The sequence below is a fragment of the Xenopus laevis genome, chromosome 4L (assembly GCF_017654675.1).
Source record: "Xenopus laevis strain J_2021 chromosome 4L, Xenopus_laevis_v10.1, whole genome shotgun sequence".
NCBI classification, from domain to species: Eukaryota; Metazoa; Chordata; class Amphibia; order Anura; family Pipidae; genus Xenopus; species Xenopus laevis.
The window spans coordinates 154,431,003-154,449,598 of NC_054377.1; the positions used below are offsets into that span (position 1 = coordinate 154,431,003).

The 18,596-nt window shown below is 44.7% G+C and overlaps 1 protein-coding gene across 1 annotated transcript in view; it reads left to right on the forward strand.

The window, feature by feature from the left end:
* Nucleotides 1–7,240, forward strand: part of syn2.L (synapsin II L homeolog) — a 104,139-nt gene extending 96,899 nt beyond the window's left edge. The window contains 2 exon segments of the mRNA NM_001085734.1: nt 2,332–2,671; nt 6,219–7,240. Of these exon segments, the coding sequence (NP_001079203.1) occupies nt 2,332–2,671; nt 6,219–6,354 (476 nt within the window). The 3' untranslated portion in view covers nt 6,355–7,240.
* The last annotated feature ends 11,356 nt before the right edge of the window (nt 7,241–18,596 follow it).

The window sequence follows — 18,596 nt, forward strand, 5'->3', positions numbered from 1 at the left end:
TATCCATAGGTTGCAGTGTGGCACCTCCAGAGGTCTTGCTATGGTCTCAGTGTGGCACCTCCAAGGTATTTATTAAAGCACATCCATAGGTTGCAGTGTGGCACCTCCAAAGGTCTTGCTATGGTCTCAGTGTGGCACCTCCAGAGGTCTTGCTATGGTCTCAATGTGGCACCTCCAGAGGTCTTGCTATGGTCTCAATGTGGCACCTCCAGAGGTCTTGCTATGGTCTCAGTGTGGCACCTCCAGGGTTTTTATTAAAGCACCTCCATAGGTTGCAGTGTGGCACCTCCAGAGGTCTTGCTATGGTCTCAATGTTGCACCTCTTGAGGTTTTGCTATGGTCTCAGTGTGGCACCTCCAGAGGTTTTGCTATGGTCTCAGTGTGGCACCTCCGGGTTTTTATTAAAGCATATCCATAGGTTGCAGTGTGGCACCTCCAGAGGTCTTGCTATGGTCTCAGTGTGGCACCTCCAAGGTATTTATTAAAGCACATCCATAGGTTGCAGTGTGGCACCTCCAAAGGTCTTGCTATGGTCTCAATGTGGCACCTCCAGAGGTCTTGCTATGGTCTCAGCGTGGCACCTCAAGAGGACTTGCTATGGTCCCAGTGTGCTATGGTCCCAGTGTGCTATGGTCCCAGTGTGCTATGGTCTCAGTGTGATACCTCCAGGGTTTTATTAAATCACCTCCATAGGTTGCAGTGTGGCACGTGCATGGCTCTCATTAGGGCTTCCATCAGAGAGGCAAAGGGGGTACTGTTGTACCCCTAAAGGGGGGCCTGGCTGTTCTCCACTTTTCAAAATAGCAGTGCCAAAGTTGTGCTGAACTGCTGAAGTCCCGAAGAGCCTAAATCCCAAACAACCGAAATTCTGAAGTTCCGAAGTCTCGAACAGCGCCAAAGCCGCAAAAAGAGCCGAAGTTGAAGTCCTGAAGCCACAAGTTCAGTTCTACTGACACAAATGTGTTTTTATTAAACCCCTGGCCACCAATGGATTATTTTAATAAGCCCCTGCCACTAATGTTTTTTTTAAAAAATATTCTCTGATGCCCCAATGCCCCTGATGCCTTTTTAACTTGTAAGGGGTTGGCCATGGCCACCAATGTTTTTTTTAAAACTTGTGTGCTGAGGGGATTACCTTTTTTAGCTCTGATATATGTGGGGCCTTTTTACTGTGGTGTGGGTGGGATTTGGGGTGGGGCTTGGGAACTGGGGTGGGGCTTGTGGCTGAGGTGGGCAGGGCCCAGGGGGCCCAGAAAATGTTGTTGTATGGGGCCCCATGATTTCTAAAGGCCCTTGATTTCTGTATGGTACCACTGAGGTCTTGGTATGGCATCTCCAGAGGTCTCATTTGGAACCACAATGGGTGTCAGTTTAGCACCTCCAAATGTCTCACTGTGGCCCATCCAACGCTCTCAGTATGTCACCTGCATGGGATCAGTATGGTACTTCGGGGGGTCTCTGCATGGCACCTCAAGGGGTGTCAGTATAGCACCTCCAGTGGTCTTAGTATGATTCCACCAAGGGGACCTGCATGGGTCTCATTTGGGCATCTTAAGGGTTCTCAGTAAGATATCTCCAGGGTTTTTAGTATATCACCTTCATGGGTTGCAGTAATGCACAAACATGGGTCTCAGTATGACACCTGCATGGGATGAGTGTGGTACCCCCAGGGGTCTTGCTATGGCACCTCAATGGCTCTTATTATATCTCTTCCAGGGGCGTTAGTGTAATACACAAGTACTACCAGATAAATATGTTCACCTTGAATTGAACCCTATGTAACCAACATTCCCTGGAAACTGTAGAACAGGTGGGCTAATTATTCAAAAAGCATACAAAATAAAAAATGAAGACCAACAGAAAAGTTGTTTAGAATAGTTCTGTCTGTTCATTAATTGAAAGGAGAATGATCCCTTTATTTACTTTTTGTACTGTCGTTTTTCTCAATACCCGGAGCTGCTGTATGTGAAAACATTGCACAGTGTAGTTTTATTTACATGTGGTTTCTCCATAAACTGAATAAGATGCAGCCGAGGCATTGAGCAAATAGATCAGAGCAGCTCACTCTAGTGTATGTTCAAATCTGCCCCTTTAATGCTTCAGAGACTGTTGTGTCTAACGGTGTCTGATTGGCTAAGGGCAGTGTGAATGGGCACTGGAAGGTAACCTATGGGTTGTGATTAATGACAACTCAATCCAACCATGTGATGTCACTGCTCCATTGTGGCATCCCCTCTGTGATAAATAAATTAATTAGTGTAATGAAATGACAGCAGGAGAAAGAATGCATGTCAACATAACTCTGTAACATTATTTGTGTGCAAAACTTAGGGTGCCCTGGGCAACCCCAAGAAATTATATCGTATGGATACACGGCAGTTCAACCTATGGCCAAGCAAAGAGAGGATGAGGAACCACTTGTACAGACCATGCAACATCCTGAATCAACTGCTCTTCAGTCTCCCTCCATTCAGACCAAACCTCCACATGCTCATATCCAGCCTCCACCTGTACAGACCAAGAATCCATATACTCAGATGCAGCCTCCACCTGTACAGACCACCATACCCCATGGAGCTGCTCAACAGCAACCAGATTTTGGACAGGAGGCTTTAGGTTCTGGGAGAGTGTCACAATCAGACCCACCACAAAAGGCTCATCCTCAGCTCAAGTAAGTCCAGTATATAAAGAATAGTAGAATGTTACATTAATAGCCAAAACACCAGAAATGTACATATTTGGATGTGTTGGGCACTAGTGATAAGGTAGGCTTCGACATGATTTCATCCTGGTGATGCCTTATCTCATTTTATTTGGAGGGGGGGGGGGCTGAGCCTTTGCAATCAATGAATAAATAAAACGTTCTCAAGGCCATAAAAACAGAGGGATTAATATAGACCACTCCTTGAATGTCCTCAAGCTTTCTCTCCTGGTTCCTTGTTCAAACTCAACCTTCCTAGAACTCCACCACACTCTTCCTAGGCTTAAGCATCTCCCCCAAATTCTATAGCATGGGGGAACCTCATAACTGTTCCATACAGTCTAATTATTACAAACCCTCATTAAATCCCCTGCTCTACCTCAACAAGGTTTATTCCATCCTCTTCTACATCAACATCTTCCCATTGGCCTCATCCCTCCCACAATAACCGGTGCCTTCTCTGCCTCTAATTTCCTCTATACGGAGGCAAAGCTGGGCCAGTAGATCCAAGTCAGAACAAGCCATTCGTCAGTTTTATAATGTGGCTTACAGAACATCTCTGATATACAGTATATTGGTTTATTTAAAGGTTCAAAGTGTAATAATGTTTCTGTTGCGGGTATAACACCATTACCTGTTCTTACATAATGTGGCCCCAGCCAGTTACGTGCTCAGTATGTTTATTGGCTTATAGTGCAGTAAATACGAGGGGAGATCAATCACAGGTGCCCTGGGACAATGGGGTGACGTGGGCAGAAAACAATAGCAAATGCTCCAGAGCCAAAACTCTGCTGAAGAAGCCGGAATTCTCCAACAACTCTGGTGCAAACAGTGGGGCCCGTAAATACCAGACTTTACTGAGCCTTTTGATTAGTTATATCACATTTATGTCGTACATAACAAACTGGAGACATTTCAGGGTCAAACATATAAATGTGTTTTTTATGCCCTTGTTGAGGGTGAGTCGGCGGGTTTATGCTCAAAAGCTCCATTAAAGATTAACCCCAGAAATCACTGTTGCCGCTATGTAAACGAGACTAGAGCCGCCCGACGGGGGTCAGGGCATGAGTCTGTTTGTCAGAAATGGACTCCAATGAAACTGGCCTCAATTTTTTATAGGTTCTGCTCCAATTGCCCTCATGGGGCCAGGAAGGAATTTTACCCCATCAGAGGCAAATTGGATCTTCATATGTAACTACTGTCACCATCTCTCCCCATTGCTGGGCCTTGTAGCAGTTTTATACTGCCTTATCTTTCTCTTCTAGTTAGGGGCCACTGGGGCCCTTTGTTTGCTTTTCCTCAGTAATGATCACCCTCTGATACCTGTGTCAGCACTTTGTGAGCAGGTTCCCCTTGTGAAATGTATGACTGTAAGCTCTTCAGAGCAGTGGCCCCAGAAGAAGGTGAAAGATACAAATGCACTCTTGCACTGCTATACATGCTGCTCAGGGTTGGTCTGGGGTGTCCAGGGCCCACTGGGGCTGATTTCAAGGGCCCTCCTCCTGGTGATGATACTGTCCCTTTAAGTGTTGCTTTGCATAGTTAATTTAGAAACAAAATTGCTTAATGAAGTAGTTGGTATGGCCACATTCTAATAGTCAATGAAAAGGTTAACTTCCCCTTTAATGCGTGTGATTCACTTGGGCGAATGGCTGACTGCGCATGAGGGCTCCTCATATAACCCCAACAGGGGAGCCTTATGCACCTTTCCCTTTTTAGCTCTTCCCTATGTGGCAGGAGCAGAACTTCCTGTGTCACATGACCCTGTGGTCAGAACCAAGAGATGGCAGTTAGAAAGGAGGAAGTGCCTTCTCCAAAGCTCAAAATACAATTCCCTTTCTTGTTGCCATGGCAACTGGAGAGGCAAAATATAAAAATCTGCCTTTTTGTCTTTTCATCCCAAAATATGAAAGTGATAAAGTCCCTTAATCAGTGCGGCTACCGGGTGTTCAACTGACCCCTAAACTCCTATCAGTCCAATCAGAACACTAAAGGGTCAGGGTGACTCTGGCAAAATAAAATAAAAAAGGTGTTTTAGCATTTAATAACATTTAATCTTGAATCAGCACCCCAGCCTCCACTGCCTCTTGCCCCACCTCCACTGCCTCTTGCCCCACCTTTACTACCTCATGCCCCGCCCTCAACTGGCTCTTGCCCCCGCCTTCACTGCCTCTTGCCCCACCTTTACTACCTCTTGCCCCGCCTCCACTGCCTCTTGCACCACCTTTACTACCTCATGCCCCGCCCTCCACTGGCTCTTGCCCCACCTCCACTGCCTCTTGCCCCACCTTTACTACCTCATGCCCCGCCCTCCACTGGCTCTTGCCCCACCTCCACTGCCTCTTGCCCCACCTTTACTACCTCATGCCCCGCCCTCCACTGGCTCTTGCCCCCGCCTTCACTGCCTCTTGCTCCACCTTTACTACCTCTTGCCCCACCTCCACTGTCTCTTGCCCCCACCTTCACTGCCCCCACCTCTACTGCCTCTTGCCCGGCCTTTACTGCCTCCTGCCCCCCCTCCATTTCCACTTGCTCCCGCCTCCACTGCCTCTTGCCTCAATGTCACTGCCTCCTGCCGCTGCCTCTTGCCCAACTTCACTGCCTCTTGCTCCACCTTTACTACCTCTTGCCCCCGTCTCCACTAACTCTTACCCCTGCCTCCACTGGCTCTTGCCCCAAATTCATTGACTCTTGCCCCGCTTTTACTCCCTCCTGACCCTGCCTCCAGTGCCTCTGCTGCCTCCTGCCCCTGTCTCCGCTGCCTCTTGCCTCAGCTTCATTGCCTCCTGCCCCCGCCTCCACTACCTCTTGCCCCCGCCTCCACTACCTCTTGCCCCCACCTCCACTGCCTCCTGCCCCCAGGTGCGTAACTATAGAGGAAGCAGACCCTGCGCCTGCAGGGGGGCCCAGGAGGTATAGGGGCCCCACGAGGCCCTAATTCATATACAGTTTCAATAAATATTGGTAAAACAAGTTAACTACTAAAAATTTTGGGGGCCTGAAAAATAATTTGCTGTGGGGCCCAGTAATATCTAGTTACACCACTGCCTGCCCCCCTATCTCCCCATTGCCTCCTTCCCCCGTCTCCATGTTTTGGGAGTTATAGTGCCCATATAACATGGATCAAGCCTTGGGCAGCAGAGTGGTTGGACAAGAAATCATGTAGTCTCTGTGTCTGGAGCAGCAATTGGCCAGGGCTGTATTGGGGTTGGACAGAGGATCTAGTGGTGGGCCACAGTGGGCTCCTGCCTGGGTGAATTCCCATCAGCTTATTTGTATGTTGCTCAATATAAAACCAAACACTAAGAACTCAGTCTTGGGACTATAATGAAGGGTCCCACACACTCAGATAAAACAACCTGTGGTAATAAGCTGTGTAGGTTGGAGAGAACATGTGCCCCCTACAGGCTGGGCTGAGACTCAAGTCTTGGCTACACTAGTGACAAATACATCAGGAGTGTTGTGTGTGTGTTTGTTGGAGCAAGAGATCCTTATTGTGTTCTTCTCTGTCCCATAGCAAGTCCCAGTCCCTGACCAATACTTTCAGCTTCACTCAAGCTTCCTTCTTCCGGTCGGCCAGTAGTGATGAGGATTCCAAGGCTGAGACTATCAGGAACCTCAGGAAATCCTTCGCCAGTCTCTTCTCTGATTAGTGAGCAGATCCAGTGGCTTTTAGATGCACCAACGCACTTCCTAATAAAGGGGGGAAATTGTGTTTCTGGCAGGAGAACATCACTGATCCTCGAAACAACCCTCTGAACTTCCCTGACCCAGCTTGACCCTCTAACCTTTGCTGAGCATTGGACCCTCTTATACACAGTTACTTTTTATTCTGAATGATGTGTAGCCAGTGTGTAACTTACTCACAACCATTTAGCATGCAGCCCTCAAGCTCCATCAAGACCTATGAGCTGGTGCTGAGAAATATTACAGGATGATCAACCAAGGTTTCCAGAAAAAAAAACCCTATTACTACCATGGACTATACCTTACTGCTGTCTCCATTTTGTCCTACTGTCACCATCTTACTTTATTGCTTCCATCTTGTCCTGTCTCCATCTTGTTCTACTGTTCCCATCTTGCCCCATTGTCTCCATCTTGCCCTATATCTCCATTTTGTCCTACTGTTTACATTTGTCCTACAGTCTCCAACTTTCCCTACGGTCTCCAACATGTGACATGTCCTACTGTCTCCAACATGTCCTACTGTCTACATCTTGCCCTACTGTCTCTATCTTGCCCCTACTATCTCCATCTTGTCCTACTGTCTCCAACTTGTTCTACTGTCTCCATCTTTCCCTACCGTCTCCCTCTTTCCTTACTGTCTACATCTTGTCCTACTGTTTCCATCTTTCCCTACTGTCTCCATCTTTCCCTCTTTCCCTACTGCCTCCATCTTGTTCTACTGTCTCCATCTTGTTCTACTGTCTCCATCTTTCCCTGCTGTCTCCATCTTGTCCTACTGTCTCCATCTTTCCCTACTGTCTCCATCTTTCCCTACTATCTCCATCTTGTCCTACTGTCTCCATCTTTCCCTACTGTCTCCATCTTTCCCTACTTTCTCCATCTTGTTCTACTGTCTCCATCTTGTCCTACTGTCTCCATCTTGTCCTACTGTCTCCATCTTGCCCTACTGTCTCCATCTTGTCCTACTGTCTCCATCTTGCCCTACTGTCTCCATCTTGCTCTACTGTCTCCATCTTGCCCTACTGTCTCCATCTTGTCCTACTGTCTCCATCTTATCCTACTGTCTCCATCTTGTCCTACTGTCTCCATCTTTCCCTACTGTCTCCTTCTTTCCCAACTCTCTCCATCTTGTCCTACTGTCTCCATCTTTCCCTACTGTCTCCATCTTTCCCTACTATCTCCATCTTGTCCTACTGTCTCCATCTTATCCTACTGTCTCCAACTTGTCCTATTGTCTCCATTTTGCCCTACTGTCTCCATCTTGTTCTACTGTCTCCATCTTGCCCTACTGTCTCCATTTTTCCTCATAGTCCTCTTGGTCAGTTTCCCAGAATCCTCCTGTCATCCAGTGCTTGTGATTGTGTTATTATAGAATGGCGTGTGGCACTGCTGATCCTACAGCCGAGGGTATAAGATTTGCATCGAGATCTATTAACATTTCTGCCCAGAGCTGAAAACGATGCCCCTTCCTCCTACTGTACCAATGTGCTATGGCAAGTAATGGTGCCAGTCCTGTACTGTGTGCCCTCACCCCTGCTAAATAAACAATATCATATAATAATAACAATACAATTCCCATGAAGCTTCTGTGTTTTTCTCCAAACTGTTTCATTTTATTTCTTCTATGTGACATATAAATATATATGTAATGTACTTATAAATCTAGTGGCACACAGAAGTGCACAAAGTCATAGGGTGAAGGATAGGATTATGGTTAGAGTTAAGGTTATAGTTAGGGTTAGAGTTTGGGTTCAGGTGAGAAATAGGGTTAGAGTTAGGATTAGAGTTAGGGGTTGAGATATAAGAAACATGGAATGAATTGATTTGCATCAATGTAACTGAGGGCTCATTTACTAGTTGTACCCCCTTTGGACCCCAGGACCGAGCACTTGCAACCATGACAATAATGGCTACAGGCTGTGCTCCTCATTCTGCACTGGATAATGAATGTGGCACAAGGTACAGAGCGTGGTACTGCCACCCACAAATCTTCCCTGTAATCAATGTCTGCCACAGGGTTTGGGCAAGTTGAGGTGCTGCAAGACAATCACATGGAGTCTCCACATGCCTCATGGCAACCCTGGTACTGCAATAGTTTTATACTTTATTTACTCTGGTAGTTGCGATACCTCTTCCCACCAGTGTCAGACATTTGGGCTCATTCACCTGCCCCCTCTGTGTTTTATAGAGAAAGACAAAGTCTGTTTCACTGCAGAGACTTGTGAGTTGCACCAACATTTTACAGATGTTTCATCCATTGCTCCTTACAAAGAGCCGCACCCCTGGGATACAAGTACTTTTTAACTTTTGTGCCCCCTTAGTGCTCTTCTACTTGCGCCCCCAGGGGTCATGAATGAAACGTAATGTTTTCAACAGAGCCATTTGTTTAATCAGCTGAAAATTCACTAGATCTCATACAAAAAGCAATTTTTCCCAATTCTGAAAGAATCTTTATTATTGCCAAAGCCGCAGGTTTCCCATAACAGATGTTACTGGAGATGCCTGAGAGAAAATTTATTGAAACTTTTTGTAGGAATTTCTCAACACATCAATAAAATGTGCTGGAAAAGAAGTCTCCTGTTTCTTATCACAACGGCCGCTGTTTCTATTGTTTCATTGTTGCTGGGATTGTGGGCACTGCCCATGGGCACCTTCCTCCCAGTGCCAAGGTCAGGGCATCTGCAGAGCCCGAGTGTTTGCTCAGAGCTGGGCAAGAACTTTCTCTTGGGGGGCAGTTAGTGATGCAGAAATATGAGTAAATATAACAGACTCAACAGATTATTTCAGTAGACAAAAAGGAATTGGAGAAAGCCTAGGAGGCAGTAGAGCAATGTGGAAAAAGTAGGACAAGATGGAGACAGTATGACAAGATGGAGACAGTAAGACAAGATGGAGACAGTAAGACAAGATGGAGACTATGAAAAATGGAGAAAGTAGGACAAGATGGAGACAGTAGGACAAGATGGAGACAGTAGGGCAAGATGGAGAAACTAGGATAAGATGGAGACAGTAGAGCAAGGTGCAGACAGTACAGTGAGATGGAGAAATTAGAATAAGATGGATACAGTAGGGCAAGATGAAGACAGTAGGGCAAGATGGAGACAGTAGAACAAGATAGAGACATGCCCTGCTGTCTCCATCTTGCCCTACTGTCTCCATCTTGTCCTACTGTCTTCATTTTGCCCTACTGTCTCCATCTTGCCCTACTTTTTCCATCTTGCCCTACTTTCTCCATCTTGCCCTACTTTCTCCATCTTACCCAATTTCTGTCTTGCCCTACTGTCTCCGTCTTGCCCTACTCTCTCCGTCTTGTACTACGATCTCCGTCTTGCCCTACTGTCTCCGTCTTGCACTACTGTTTCCATCTTGCCCTACTGTCTCCGTCTTGCCCTAAAGTTTTAGTCTAGCCCTACCATCTCCATCTTGCCCTACTGTCCCCATCTTGTCTTACTGTCTCCATCTTGCCCTACTGTCTCCATCTTGTCCTACTGTTCCCATATTGCCCTACTGTCTCCATCGACTGTATCCATCTTGCCCTACTGTTTCCATTTTGCCCTACTGTCTTCATCGCCTGTCTCCATCTTGCCCTACTGTCTCCATCTTGCACTACTGTCTCCATCTTGCCCTACTGTCTCCAACTTGTCCCACTGTCTTCATTTTGCCCTACTGTCTCCATCTTGCCCTACTTTTTCCATCTTGCCCTACTTTCTCTATCTTGCCCTACTGTCTCCATCTTACCCAATTTCTGTCTTGCCCTACTGTCTCCGTTCTTGCCGCTACTCTCTCCGTCTTGTACTACGATCTCTGTCTTGCCCTACTGTCTCCTTTTTTGCCCTACTGTCTCCATCTTGCACTACTGTCTCCATCTTGTTCCTGCTTTCTCCATCTTGCCCTAACTGCCTCCATCTTGTCCTACTGTCTTCATTTTGCCCTACTGTCACCATCTTGCCCTCCTGTCTCCATCTTGTCCTACTGTCTCCAGCTTGTCCTACTGTCTCCATCTTGTCTTACTGTCTCCATCTTGTCCTACTGTTTCCATCTTGCACTACTGTCTCCATCTTGCCCTACTGTCTCCATCTTGTCCTACTGTTTCCATCTTGCCCTACTGTCACCATCTTGCCCTACTGTCTCCATCTTGTCCTACTGTCTCCATCTTGCCCCTACTGTCTCCATCTTACCCTACTGGTTCCATCTTGCCCTACTGTCTCCATCTTGCCTCACTGTTCGCATCTTGCCCTACTGTCTCCATCTTGCCCTACTGTCCTCGCATCTTGCCCTACTGTCTCCATCTTGTCCTACTGTCTCCATCTTGCCCTACTGTCTCCATCTTGTCCTACTGTCTCCATCTTGTCCTACTGACTCCATCTTGCCCTACTGTCTCCATCTTGTCCTACTGTCTCCATCTTGCCCTACTGTCTCCATCTTGCCCTACTGTCTCCATCTTGCCCTACTGTCTCCATCTTGTCCTACTGTCTCCATCTTGCCCTACTGTCTCCATCTTGCCCTACTGTCTCCATCTTGCCCTACTGTCTCCATCTTGTCCTACTGACTCCATCTTGCCTACAGTCCCTCACTCTTCTTGCCTACAGTCTCTACTTTCTCCACATCCATTCCTTTGCTTTATTTACAGATATTTCTGTTTAACCAATGACCCCCCACCCCACATGACCCATTATCAGCAGAGACTTATCTGGACAAACAGCAGAAGACAGATTGGAGCTTGTTCTGTTCCTTCAGATATAAACTGGTGTTGGTTTTGCACAGCCCTTTGTTCCTTCCTTTCAGCTTCACTTTCCTCATCTGTTTCCCTTCAGAGTCAAGTGACTCTTATACAATGGCCCCCTTGTAACTACATTGTACCTGCTCTGCACCCAAATCAGCATTGCCCAGCTCCACAGCCCCTGCACCTTAGTGTGAGTCCCATCATGTGCCCAATGTGCTCATGGCTCAGATAAGGGTCACTCCTTTATGGAAATAGAACATTACAGCACTGCTGCCTGGAGAGGCCAGAGAATAATGTGACTAGGTGACAGGGAAGGATGAGAATATAATTGGGCAGCTCTCTAACGAGCCCAGGGCTGAAATGAGCAGGAAGTGCCGGGAGGATGCGACACATTCTATTTCCTTCTCAATGTCCAGGACTCAGGGATTAGCGGTGCAACAGGAAGCCATTCATTTAACTGCACAGATATAATTAGATCCCGGAGGAAAGCCGGTTATTTCTATAAGGAGCTCCAGGGAATCCAGGGATGATAAGTGGGAGTGGGTTCAGCAGAAACAGCACCGGAATTTCACAGCTGGACAGGATAGTTGGACACAGAACAGAAATTTGGGGAGATTTGTTCTGATTTAACCTATAAAGATTCTCTTATGATCCCACCCTATATCAGTAATGTACAAATTTAGTTGCAGTCATGTTCTATACCCATAATGCAATGTCATTTCCCAGAATTCCATTGTAAGTGAACACACTGACCCACTAAGAAATTGGTACATAGGGGCCCATTCACTAAGCTCGAGTGAAGGAATAGAGGAAAATAGAGGAAAGAAAATTAAATTTTCGAATGTTTTTTTGGCTACTTTGACCATCGAATTGGCTACTTCGACCTTCGACTACGACCTTCGACTTCGAATCGAACAATTCGAACTAAAAATCGTTCGAATATTCAACCATTCGATAATCGAGGTACTGTCTCTTTAAAAAATACTTCGACCCCCTAGTTCGCCACCTAAAACCTACCGAGGCCAATGTTAGCCTATGGGGAAGGTCCCCATATGCTCTCCAAGGTTTTTCTGATCGAAGGATAATCCTTCGATCGATGGATTAAAATCCTTTGAATCGTTCGATCGAAGGAATTGCGCAAAATCCTTCGACTTCGATATTCGAAGTCAAAGGATTTTAATTCGGCAGTCGAATATCGAGGGTTAATTAACCCTCGATATTAGACCCTTGATACATCTGCCCCATAGTGTTTGGCAGGGGGAGGTCAGCAGCCAATCAGGAGGCAAGATTGGGACTGGACTAATCAGCTTTGAGTGGGGTGTGGTGGTTCCGTCCACTCACTCGGGATTGGTCAATGGCTGGCAGAGGTGGGTATAAAAGCCAGTCGCAAGTGAGGCTAGTGTCATATATTTATATATATAGTGACCATATCCCACTTATATATTTATACATAGTGATCATATCTCCTTATATATTTATATATAGTGATCATATCCCCTTATATATTTATATATAGTGATCATATCCCCTTATATATTTATATATAGTGATCATATCCCCTTATATATTATATATAGTGATCATATCCCCCTTATATATTTATAAATAGTGATCATATCCCCTTATATATTTATATATAGTGATCATATCCCTTTATATATTTATATATAGTGATCATATCCCCTTATATATTTATATATAGTGATCATATCCCCTTATATATTTATATATAGTGATCATATCCCCCTTTATATTTATATATAGTGATCATATCCCCCTTATATATTTAATATATAGTCATCATATCCCCTTTATATATTTATATATAGTGATCATATCCCCCTTATCTATTTATATATAGTGATCATATCCCCTTATATATTTATATATAGTGATCATATTACCCTTATATATTTATATATAGTAATCATATACCCTTATATATTTATACTATAGTGATCATATCCCCCTTATATATTTATATATAGTTATCATATCCCCTTATATAATTATATATAGTGATCATATACCCTATATATTTACAGGTATATATAGTGATCACTATCCCCTTATATATTATATATGTGATCATATCCCTCTTATATATTTATTATATAGTGATCATATCATATATCCCCTTATATAATTATATATAGTGATCATATCCCCTTATATATTTATATCTAGTGATCATATCCCCTTACATATTTATATATAGTGATCATATCCCCTTATATAATTATATATAGTGATCATATCCCCTTAATATTTATATATAGTGATTCATATCCCCTTATATATTATATATATGATCATATCCCCTTATATATTTATATATAAGTGATCATATCCCTCTTATATTATTATTATATAGTGATCATATCCCCTATATATTATATATAGGATCATATCCCCTTATATATTTATATATAGTGATTCATATTCCCCTTATTATATTTATATATAGTGATCATATCCCTCTTATATATTTATATATAGTGATCATATCCCCTTATATATTTATATATATATATAGTAGATTCATATCCCCCTTACTGTCTCTTCTCCAGTGTAACAATCCCAACTTGCCTTTCCCCAAACTGATCCCTTCCATTCCCTTTATCAGTTTAGTCGCTCTTCTCTGTACTTTCTCATTACGGCCCCATGTAATATTACAGCCTGTCAGAGCACACAAATAGAAGGGATGAAATGTAGAGAAGAAACTATCCTGGTGCCTCACACACAAGCAACATATATATATATATTATATATATATATACTATATATTATATATATATATATATATATACAGTATATAGAGCATCACATCAATTTATGGACAGTGGGGAACGTCACATCAGTGTTATATATATATAGTAAATTCCGTATGGAACTGTATGTGTTACTGTATCACATCTTTCCACTGCTTCCCCCACTCCACACTGTCCAACCTCCTACTCATTGTATCATAAAGGGCAAGTTAATGATTAAACTCACATTACAGCAAAGAGCTTGTGTTTATATGAAACTGTTCATGTAACCAATGTATTCATTCATATTTAATTCTGAAATGTCAGGAAACAACATCATGTGCAGCCAAATGAAACCTCCATATAATGGTGCCGTCATCACTTTCACTAGCTCTGTCTCTGCAGTCAGAACTTGCTGTGATTGAACATAATCTTTATATTTATTGCAGAATACTTCTGATAAAGGAAATACACTCCCCCATGCAAAGGAAGTAGAGACAGTCACACGAGTACCAGGAAATACACTCCCCCGTGCAAAGGAAGTAGAGACAGTCACACGAGTACCAGGAAATACACTCCCCGTGCAAAGGAATTAGAGACAGTCACACGAGTACCGGGAAATACACTCCCCGTGCAAAGGAATTAGAGACAGTCACACGAGTACCGGGAAATACACTCCCCCGTGCAAAGGAAGTAGAGACAGTCACATGAGTACCAGGAAATACACTCCCCCATACAAAGGAAGTAGAGACAGTCACACGAGTACCAGGAAATACACTCCCCCATACAAAGGAAGTAGAGACAGTCACACGAGTACCAGGAAATACACTCCCCCATACAAAGGAAGTAGAGACAGTCACACGAGTACCAGGAAATACACTCCCCCGTGCAAAGGAAGTAGAGACAGTCACACTAGTACCAGGAAATACACTCCCCGTGCAAAGGAATTAGAGACAGTCACACGAGTACCGGGAAATACACTCCCCGTGCAAAGGAATTAGAGACAGTCACACCGAGTACGGGAAAATACACTGCCCCCGTGCAAAGGGAAGTAGAGGACAGTCACATGAGTACCAGGAAATACACTCCCCAGGCCTAAGGAATTAGAGGACAGTCACACGAGTAACCGGGAAATACACTCCCCCGTGCAAAGGAAGTAGGACAGTCACATGAGTACCAGGAATACCCCCACAAAGGAAGTAGGACAGTCACACGAGTACCAGGAAATACACTCCCCCATACAAAGGAAGTAGAGACAGCACACGAGTACAGGAAATACACTCCCCCTACAAAGGAAGTAGAGACAGTCACACGAGTTACAGACAAAGGAGTAGAGACAGTACACGAGTACCAGGAAATACACTCCCCCATGCAAAGGAAGTTAGAGACAGTCACATTGAGTACCAGGAAAATACACTCCCCATGCAAAGGGAGTAGAGACAGTCACACGAGTAACCAGGAAAATACCACTCCTCCCATACAAAGGAAGTAGAGACAGTCACACAGTACCAGGAATACACTCCCCCATGCAAGGAAGTAGAGACAGGTCACCGAGTACAGGAAATACACTCCCCCATGCAAAGGAAGTAGAGGACAGTCACACAGTACCAGGAAATACACTCCCCATGAAAAGGAAGTAGAACAGGTCACACGAGTACCAGGGAAATACACTCCCCCAACAAAGGAAAGCAGACATTCTCACGAGTACCAGGAAATACACTCCCCCGTGCAAAGGAAGTAGAGACAGTCACATGAGTACCAGGAAATACACTCCCCCATACAAAGGAAGTAGAGACAGTCACACGAGTACCAGGAAATACACTCCCCAGTGCAAAGGAAGTAGAGACAGTCACACGAGTACCAGGAAATACACTCCCCCATACAAAGGAAGTAGAGACAGTCACACGAGTACCAGGAAATACACTCCCCAGTGCAAAGGAAGTAGAGACAGTCACACGAGTACCAGGAAATACACTCCCCCGTGCAAAGGAAGTAGAGACAGCCAAAGGTAACAGAATGAGAAATTAATTAAATTGTAAAGTTATGCAGAATTAAAGTTTATTTTTGAGGCAAAATGTTTTGTTTTAGTTCCATGCCATTTAAATATAAAACTAGCAGTGAATTTAAAGGCACAGTGCATGGCTTCAGTGAAATCAGTAGAGGCAGCAGCAAGTTGCTAGACACAGAGCGAATTATAAATAAATAATGCAGATTTAGTGGTGTGTGAAACCTGTAGAGTGGGTGGCGCTGCCCCTGTATAAGGCACATTACTAAGTTGGCACAACAGGCTGGTTACAAATTAGCTGGGGGGGGTCCAACAATTTAATTGGCAGTCCCAGTGGGAAATTCTCCCTTCCACTTCCACCCATAGGATCCAAAGTGTCAGCTACTAAACAGGACTTACTGCTGCACTGCTGGTTCCCCACGTGGCTCTGGGCAGGATCAGAGTGACTCAGCAGATCAACTGAATGTTCTTTGTTTTCCCTTTAAGTCAAGCTAATGATTAATTAGATAATGATGCAGGTGCCTCACTCTCCCTTCACGTGCCGCCACTCTCACCTCTTACTATTAACCCCTTCCCTCATCTAACATCATCCCATCCCCTCAGCACCACCAACCAATCACAGCCCCTGCTTTCTTCTTGCAGTTCAGCAACAGCTTGAGGGCTGCCTCTCACTCATACCAATTATTATTATTTTCCTTTATCTATATCCGGTCATCCCTCACTAATTCCCCAGTGTTGTACCACAGATTATAAAGCATTCCCATCAGCCCATGTCCAAGGAGCATACAATCTAATATCCCTATAGCATTCCCACACCCCAGTATACCTTAATCTCTGCCATAAAGCAATATAGGACTGCTGTGTTTTCCACAGTCACACTAGTGCAAAGGAAGTAGAGACAGTCACATGAGTACCAGGAAATACACTCCCCATGCAAAGGAAGTAGAGACAGTCACATGAGTACCAGGAAATACACTCCCCATGCAAAGGAAGTAGAGACAGTCACATGAGTACCAGGAAATACACTCCCCATGTAAAGGAAGTAGAGACAGTCACACGAGTACCAGGAAATACACTCCCCATGTAAAGGAAGTAGAGACAGTCACACGAGTACCAGGAAATACACTCCCCTGTGCAAAGGAAGTAGAGACAGTCACACGAGTACCAGGAAATACACTCCCCCATGCAAAGGAAGTAGAGACAGTCACACGAGTACCAGGAAATACACTCCCCCATGCAAAGGAAGTAGAGACAGTCACACGAGTACCAGGAAATACACTCCCCCATGCAAAGGAAGTAGAGACAGTCACATGAGTACCAGGAAATACAATCTCTCATATGAGTACCAGGAAATACACTCCCCCGTGCAAAGGAAGTAGAGACAGTCACATGAGTACCAGGAAATACACTCCCCCATGCAAAGGAAGTAGAGACAGTCAAATGAGTACCAGGAAATACACTCCCCCGTGCAAAGGAAGTAGAGACAGTCACATGAGTACCAGGAAATACAATCTCTCATATGAGTACCAGGAAATACACTCCCCCATGCAAAGGAAGTAGAGACAGTCACATGAGTACCAGGAAATACACTCCCCCATGCAAAGGAAGTAGAGAGTCACACGAGTACCAGGAAATACACTCCCCCGTGCAAAGGAAGTAGAGACAGTCACATGAGTACCAGGAAATACACTCCCTCCGTTGTTATTATTTAGGGATCCTTTGTGGGGAGGAACCATTGTGGCTTTAGGATTTCTGACTCATGTAGTACATTCCCTTGGGCCGAGTAGTAAGTCAAGTACCGTTTGCGTCTCACCCTCACAATCATTTACATTTCTATTTGTTTCGATTAGTTGTGTGTCACATTGTTTCTGCCCAACCTGCCAATTTCCCCCCCCCCCCACATTGAGTGTGAGCAGGTTTGTACCGTGTGTAAGTGAATAACCGGGTGTTGCCCCCACAATACTGAGCCGAGGCCACTTGAGTTTGTGACCCAGTCCTGAAGTTCATTCCAAAATCTGAAGGTCACAGAGAGCAGAATGAGTTGATGGGCAGCTGGTAGGTAACTGGTAAGTAGCCCTGACCCCTGTCCTACTGTTACACCCCTCCCCCTCCCCCCGGGGACCCCTGTTATTGTGGTACTAGTCACTACCCTATTGAATTCAGCAGTCGGACCAGGTGGTGAAATCCAAACATTATAAAGCCATAAAGTTTCATGAGTTTCCCAGACGTCCCCAGAGGTGAGAGCGGTGCAGGTGTGGGGCCTGTGTATTGTCGTGTGTGGGACACTGTGTTTTGGGTTACGTGTCTGACAACAACAATCGGCTCGTGTTTCATTTTGCAATAATTATGTTTTGCTTTTCAACATGGAAATAATATTGGGCCCCGTTGTTACATCACCATTGGTCATATTGTGACTCTGGCTCCATATTATTATTATTATTATTATTATTATTATTTTGCTGCTACTGGCGTCATATTGTGCCGTGATTACGACTCTGAGCTAATTTTCTGCAAATGAGAACACAACTTTTCATTGTGGCGTCGCTCATTTTTCCAGATAACAGCGATTGTGTCGTCTCTCTCAGTGAAAGTCCAACAGCAGCAGTAGCGCGGGTCAGTGGAGTTTCTGTAGTTCAATCTGTTCCAGGACAAACTGACTGTTCTGCACAGACTGTTCCACAACCAGAAGGAATTCATCACAAATAGAACTAAAATACCTTGAGTTAAACA